We start from the raw sequence: 8300 nt of genomic DNA, 5'->3' as shown, positions 1-8300 counted from the left end.
ATGGCTATGAAGTTTATCCTTCTCTTTCTTCTCTTTGCTGGTGAGTGATCCATCGGTAATTCTAGCTTTATGATTCAAGAAAAATGGGAATAGGCTGGGAATTGAATGGGGCATGAGACTGGAGTGGGGGGCAGTAGGGAGGTTGGGACAAGAGATGTCTAACAATATAGTGCCACTTGGCACAGTACAAGGAATGTTGGATTTGGGATCAGACAACCTGGGTTCAAATACTACTTCCTCCCTTCTATTCACCCACTCTACTGAATTCTGGAGATTGCCTGAAAGGATAGAGTGGGGGTGGGGAGGCAGGGAGAGGGGAAATCATTCCATTCTACCCCATTTCTTTCCTTATTTCTTAGATTGAAAGCAAATGACACACACTGGGATAACATAAGAGGAAGCACAGAATTGCATAACATCAGAGGCTATCTAGTCTAGTCCATATCTGAACAGGAATTTCTTTTAGGACAAGTCATCTAACCTCCATTTGAAGCCCTCTTGTGATCGGAAACATTTCCACAATTCAAGAGAAAGTTTTCCTAGGGTACATTTTATTTTTGTTGCTATAAACTGCAGCCTTATCTCTTCTTTCCCCAGGTGCATTTTCCTCTAATGACAAAGCTGAACAGAAAGAAGATCCTGCCCCCTACCTGGTATACTTCAGGTCCCATATGAACCCCTGTGTGGGAGTCCTCATTCATCAACAATGGGTTTTGGCAGCTACTCACTGCTATTTACTGTAAGTGATGTATATTCTGATCCTCAGTAATGAGGCAGCTAATAAAACCGTACATACCCTTTGATCCAGCAATATGACTACTAAGTATGTATCCCAAAGAGACAAAAAAAATTGTGTACAAAAAATTTATAACAGCTCTTTTTGTGGTAACTTAGAATTGGAAATCAAGGGAATGCCTATCATTTGGGGAATAGTTGAACAAGTGGTGATATATGATTGTAATGGAATATTATATAAGAAATAACAAAAGTAGGGTGATTTCAGAAAAACCTGGGAAGACTCACATGAACTGAAGCAAAGTAAAATAAGCAGAACCAGGGAAACATTATACACAGTAACAGCAATATTGCATGCTGAAATATAAATGACTTCGCGATTCTCAGCAGCTATACAATGATCCAACACAATCCCAAAGGATTGATGATGAAAAATGCTATCCACCTCCAGAGAAAGAGCTAGTGTTGTTTGAATACAGACTGAAGCACATTATTTTTCACTTCCTTCCTTTCTCCTTCTTCCTTTCCTTTCCTTTCTTTTCTTTCTGTTCACATATACAAAATCAATAATATGGAAATGTTTTACATGTTTAAACATGTATAACCTATATCAAATTGCTTACTGTCTCAGGGAAGGGGGAGGGAAGGGAGGGAGGAATAGAATTTGGAACTCAAAAGTTTAAAAAGAAGAGAAAATTGTTTTCACACATAATTTACAAATAAAATATTTTTTTAAAAATTGGGGAATGGTCATGCTTTTGTCAATGCTATTTTATAACAGGCTGCATCTTTATAGTCCTATAATTTACTGAAAGTTATAGAGAATACAAAATTCTGAGAGTGATTACCATTTGTTTATTATTTTAAAATATTTTATTTGGTAAAGCAAAGCACTGTTTTAAATGTTAAAAATAATAAGGCAGCTAGATATAATAAGATAAAACATTAGATATTGTTTCAGGAAGACCTGCATTCAAATACAACCTCAATACTTGCCAGCTGTGTGATCTCAGAAGCTTACTAGCTGTTTGATCCTGGGCAAGTCATTTAACTTTGCATTTCCCTCAGTTTTTTCTGTCTGTAAAACAGAGATAATATAATAGCATCTACCACCAAAAATTGCTGTGAGGGTCAAATAAGAAACTATTTTTTGCTTTTTGGAGGGCTATTAGGGTTAAGTGACTTGCCTAAGGTCACACAGCTAGTTTTTGTATTAAGTGTCTGAGGCCGGATTTGAACTCAGGTCCTCCTGACTCCAGAGCCAGTGCTCTATTCACTGCGCCACCCAGCTGCCCCAGAAACTATTTTTAAAGGGCTTTGAAAACCTTAAAGCACCATATAAATGTTAGCTATTAATAATCACCCCTAAACTCCTTTGGCCTCCACTTCCATGCCCAGACATAATGCTTCCTCAGTTACCAACCTACTACCAACTACTTTTTTTTTTCCCTAGAGTTTTATAGCTGCAACTGGTATTTTGATATTAATTTATTTCTACCCTCGGGGTAGAATTACACCTTGGCCCAATTATTAACTCCTCTCTCACAACACCCCAGAGGAGTCTCTTTGGGCACATGTGTGTAAACACATATTCACACACATTGTTCTGTTTGTATGTGGCAGATTGAGAAAAATGAAACTAATGGAATTTTAAAAATATGTTGATGAGGGAATAGAATGTGACCTTATGATCTTCCTCCCAGCGCTCTCACCTGCCAAAACTTCTCCCAATTCCTTGCAGAAACCTCATATTGGTGCTGGGGAGTTCCAAGATCGGGATGAAGGATAGAGCTGAGCAGATTTTTAAGCCTATGGAAGTTATTCGCTACTGGAATGAAAGTGACTCATACCAAGAGCATGACATCATGCTGCTCAAGCTACCCCGGCCTGTAACTCTCAACGACAAGGTCCAGCCCATAGCCCTACCCACTCAAAACTTTCCTGCTGGCACGGAATGCACAATCTCTGGCTTGGACTGGAGCATGGACAATGTCGGTGAGTGCCTGGGCAATTTAGCGCAATGCAGAGAAATACAGATGAAACACTTCAAGAGGGCCAGTCCCACTTAAAACCAATGCTGCTTTGCCATAAAGAGAATTCACATGGCCCCCTTGCTATCCTGAATTCTTATGGACTGCAACTATAACATAATGGGGTTGACCAGAACAACAGGACATATGTGTGGGCATACATGTGCTTATTCAGCCAGAAGGTCTCTTACAGATAGCCTCAGCATAGGGAAGGCATCAGAGCCTTTGGCTGCAGCTGCTGCCTTCTTGTCCACATAGATCTACTTTCTGATCATGGTAATAAGATGGTATACATTTATATCTTCTATACAGAAAGAGAACATTTTAAAAGAATCAAGGCAAATTAAAGGGAAGGAAAGTTGGTCCAGAGAGTAGCAACAAAATTGAAGATATCTCTTTTTCCTTCTTCCCTTCAGGCAACCACCCAGACCTTTGGCAGAACATAAAAGCACCTCTGATCTCTGAAAAGGAGTGCAAAAAAACCAGGCAAGGAAGGATCATCAAGCATGGGATATGTGTCAAGTTTTTGAAGCGCTTGGAGAGACTTTTTGTGGTGATTTTCTCTTTTCCTTTTAACTTAAATTTTATCTGTTTCTGTCACATAAATTTACAGATGGGAAGGAAAAGAGGGAAGGAAGGAAGGAGGGTAGGAAGGTAGGAGGGAAGAAAGGAAGGAAGGAAGGAAGGAAGGAAGGAAGGAAGGAAGGAAGGAAGGAAGGAAGGAAGGAAGGAAGGAAGGAAGGAAACAAGTATTTTTAAGTACCTACTATGTATACAGGCACTGTGCTATGTACTTCACAAATATTATCTCAGCCACCCTGGGAGTTATTGCTATTATTATCACAATTTTCTAACTGAGGAAACTTACCCAGAATCATAGTTAGTAAGTATCTGAGGCTGATTTTGAACTCAGGTCTTCCTAACTAGGCCAGCACTTTTATCACTGTGCTACCTAGATGATTTATTAACCAGTTCCCACAACTTTCAAATTTGTGAGAATGTGACCCTGGAAGTCTGAAGTGTAAAACTACATGCCCTCTATGAAGAGAAAGGGTTTGCTAAGCAAATATGCTGTGTGAAAACCAATTGCTAACGAAATTTTTAACTTATTTAAGAGAGCAGCAATGGTATCATAGAGCAAACATCACTCATTTGTATATCATTAATTAATGTGCTTCTTACAAGATATCCTTATCCATTAAAATGCACCTTATAGAAAGAATCTCTGGTAAAAGAAAAAAACTTTTTAGCCATTTCTTTTCATATCAGCATATGTAGCATAAAGCAATAATATTTACCATATCATTCAGACTTTTCACTGAGCTAAGACTATCTCTTTTCTCTTATTTAGTCTAAATTAATAAGGTCTGACTGATTGTATTTCAATAAGTTTTGTCTTCTGAGTCTATGAATTTCTATCTGGCAAAAAATGGGAAGTCACCATGCTAACACATTAAAAAAAATAGTTTTCCCACAACACATTACCTTGTGGGACCTCCCAGCAATCTGAGCCTCAATTTCCCTATCTATAGAGTGAAGGGGTTGGACACCAAGTGATCTAAATTCCCTTTTAACCCTAAATCTAGGAGCCTAATGAACTGAGGATGTTTTAGCCTAGAGAAGGGAAGACTCAGTTGACTGGACGAATAATAGTTGTGCTCCAGTAAAGGCACAATTAGTGACAATGGGTGGCAGCTGGGCTTGAGAGAGGACAATATTTCCTAAATCTTAACAGCTGTCACACTTTTGGAATGGGCTGTCCCCAGAAGTAGGCTATAAATAAAAGATCTTCAAGAAAAAGCCAAGGTAATCACTTGTTGGACATGTTGTAGGAGGGAATTGTTAGTCTAGGATGGGTAGGAAGAGGTAGCTTCTTGGGTCTCTTCCAACTGAAGCAATCAGTGTGCCCAAGATGCTGTCTTCATTTGAATATCTTGGAACCAAATCTGAATTAAATTGTGTGCTCAAATTCCAACTTCACTTAGACTTGTAACAACAACAGCAGCAGCAGCAACAACAAAAATAACGATATCTGCACTTACATAGTGCTTTTTTAAGGTTTGCAATGCTCTTTACTAATATTATCTCATTTTATCCTTAAAATAACCCTGGAAGGGAGGTACTATTATTATCACTCTCATTCTACAAAGCAGCAGACTAAGGCAGCTGGTGGTTTAAGTGACTTGCCCAAGGTCATAGAGCTAGTAAGTACTGAAGCTGAATTCTGTACTTGGGTCTTCCTGGCTCCAAGCTAAGCACTCTACCTTCTGTGACACCACCTAGCTGTCTATCTTCCCAAAACTGGCATCATGGATCCTTTACACGATATTGGGTTGTGAATGTCTGTAAATGATTCCATCACAGTCTTACCTTGCCCCAGATTTTAGGTACAAAGAACAATAAAGTCCCTACAGGTAACCATGACTCAAGATATAATCACTAAAATATAATAATATATTTTCTTGAGCATACTCCTTCCACAATGCCTGCAATTAATTTTCGGCATGTGCCCTATAAGACCTAAGGATCCCAAGAGAAAAATGAAAACGATCCCTGCCCTTGATGAGCTTACAGTCTAGTTAGGGGCATTGTATCTAGGAGTGGGGAACCTGGGGCCTTGAGGCCACACATGTGGCCCACTAGGTCCTCAAGTGTGGCCCTTTGACTGAATCCAAACTTCACAGAACAAATCTTTTTATTAAGGGGAGATATATCTATCTATCCATTAATACATACACACAAATAGAAACAAAACATAATTGGGAGGGGGGAAGCACGAAGTATAGCTGTGGACGTCAAGAAAGACTTCATGTCCAGTTTGGCACTTGAGGTGAGCCTAAGGCTTCTAAGAGATAAAGGCTGGACACATCATTCCAGGCATGAGGGATAACCAATGAGAGAGAGTGTGGAGAAAGGAGATTGAGTGCTATGTGAGGAAATGTAAGAGAAAGGTTTGATGGGGTCTACTTTTTCTTGGGATCCTTAGGTCCTATAGGGCACATGCTGCTGGGTACACAGATGCTTAATAATTTTGTTTATTAATTTATTAACTATCTGTGACTAGGACAAGTCACTTAACAACTCTTTTAAGACTATAAACAGAATCATCAATGTTGTCAGTGGGACAAAAACTTCCATGCCAGGAATTCAATACACTTATAGAATCCCAGGTCCAGGCACACATTTGTGTATATACACTTATATATGTATACATATTTGTGTATGTATATGTAAGTGTATAAGTAAACACAAATGTATAGGTAAGTATATGTATATACCTATATAAACATATGTTATATGTAAACATATGTGACCATATAATATTGCATTATATGTAAATGGATATTATAGACACAAATATTTATACAATATACATATTGTATGTATATATTTCTATCCTCAATATCTTGGGTAAAGGTAGAATTGGGGGTTGCAGGCAGGGGAGATTCATGTATTGTTCTCAGTACTTCTGGCTGCACTCCAGACCAAACCCAGTTGAGGATGAATAGGGATAACTAATGCCCATCCGATTGTGACCCCCTCATATCACCAGGTTTCTCACCAGGAGCAATGTGGTATCAATCCCTGGACTTCTTGCTCGGCGGTATCATAGAATTGTAGAATATTTCAAAGTGCACAAGGAACCTCAAGGGACCATCTCACACCATCACACATTGGGCCAACAAGGAAAACAAGGCTTAGAATGGCAAAACATAACTTAAATCACAAAGTTAATTAGTGGTAGCTCCCATTTCTATCAGTCTAGTCCTGGTATGCCACTCTATACTTCCATTGGAGGTTGGGAATGGTAGAGAGAAGTTGGTCTCTCCTCTAGTTCAGGGTCTGGATAACTCTCCATTTGAGAAGTGACTGTCAGTCTCTTTATTTTTTTCTTCCTTTAGGAGCTTGCTGTTGCTACTGTCATATGCCAAGACACGATTCAAGGGATAGAAGTAGGACATTTCCTAGGAGAGAATATTGGCATCTACACTAATATTTACTACTATGTCCCTTGGATACAGAACATCACATCTACAAGATGAATTCTGTCTCTCTGCCCCCTCTGACATATGACGATGTCACAGGGAAATTTTTTTAAAAGCCACCGCAAAGACAGGATTATATTAAAAGGACTACTAACAGATCCAAAGACTCAGCAGTCATCCTTCCTGTGCTCTTGGCAGAAATGTATTGATTAATAGTATACTGGGTCTAATATTTTCATGATATTTCCAAAAGAATGTGGCCAGATGGGAAGAGACCCAGAGAAGAGAAGGAAAAACCGAGGGGTGTGCACAGTCATCATTAAATTTTCAGTGTGAGCTTTTACACCCAATAAATTAGCAATCAGCTACAAATCAGGGTTTGATTTATTCTTTTGTTGATTTCTAGACTTAGACAGTGTTCATGTAAATTAAACTGAAAAGTCTGTGTGAGTACAGTTTTTTCCCAGAGCTCATACTCCTGTAATTACTGTATAAACATGACTTTGAACTCAGCAGGAGTGCAGTTGAAGGCTCAGAGAATGAAGTCATTACCAGATTGGAGGCATTTGCATAATGCTTTAAGGTTTGCAAAACACTTTGTATCCATTATCTCATTTGAAGCCTTCACAACATCCCTGGGGAAAAAAAAAACCAAAGGAATGGAAAGTCTTAATAATGCAGATTAAGTTGAAAAGTGTGTGTACATGTATTTTTTCCTAGGGATTCAGCTAAACATTTACCAGCACCTCTTCTATTGCTCTATAAACATTTTTCATTATAATTGTTGTCAATGCATAAATTATTTTGCGAGTTATCACTTCTCTCTGCATCAATTCATAGAGGTCATCCCAGTTTCCTCTGAAATGGTCTATTACATAATATTCCACTACAATTCACTCAGCCATTCCACAATTGATAGCCATCCCTTAAGTTTCCAATTATATACTGCTACAAAAAAAGAACTGTCATATTGTTGTAATGCATAGGTCCTTTTCTGACTTCTTTGATCTCTTTGGAGCATAGGCCTAGAACTGGTATAGCCAGGTCAAAGGGTAATGCGTAGCTTCGTAACTTTGGGGGCATAATTCAAAATTAACTTCTAGAATGACTGGGTCAATTCATCTTCAGTCAGAAGGTTTTTATTGTTATTGTGTTGTCGTTCAATTCTTCATGACCTCATTTTGGATTCTCCTGGCAAAGATACTGGTATGGTTTGCCATTTCCTTCTCCAGTTCATTATACACATGAGGAAACTGAGGCAAACAAGTTTAGGGGCTTGTCCAGAGTGACAGAGCCTAGTAAGTGTCTGAGGCCAGATTTGAACTCAGGAAGATGAGTCTTCCTGACTCCAGCATTCTATGCATTGTGCCACCTAGTTACAAAGAGTCAGACATGACTTAAATAGCTGAACAACAACAAAAATCCCCAGTGCTTTGCACAATGCTTGGCACATAGTAAGTACTTAATATGAGCTTATTAGTTGACTGACTGTGAATTGGTTCAGCTATTCTGGAAAGCGTTTTTGAGCTATGCCCAAAAGTAAACTGTG

At 38.8% G+C, this 8300-nt stretch overlaps 1 protein-coding gene across 1 annotated transcript; it reads left to right on the top strand.

Annotated features, from left to right (window-relative positions):
* LOC138160482 (probable inactive serine protease 37) lies at nucleotides 1-7123 on the top strand. Its single transcript, XM_069087042.1, has 5 exons — nucleotides 1-40; nucleotides 598-739; nucleotides 2477-2730; nucleotides 3182-3318; nucleotides 6668-7123. Exons 1-5 carry the CDS (start codon nucleotides 1-3, stop codon nucleotides 6806-6808), a joined length of 714 nt encoding a protein of 237 aa, XP_068943143.1. The 3' UTR covers nucleotides 6809-7123.
* Nucleotides 7124-8300: the final 1177 nt, after the last annotated feature.

This window comes from Petaurus breviceps, unplaced genomic scaffold (assembly GCF_028583685.1).
Source record: "Petaurus breviceps papuanus isolate PSGF00001 unplaced genomic scaffold, PetGlider_PUasm1.0 181, whole genome shotgun sequence".
NCBI classification, from domain to species: domain Eukaryota; kingdom Metazoa; phylum Chordata; class Mammalia; order Diprotodontia; family Petauridae; genus Petaurus; species Petaurus breviceps.
The sequence above is the reverse complement of the archived record's forward strand: the minus strand, read 5'-3'. Positions and strand labels throughout refer to the sequence as shown.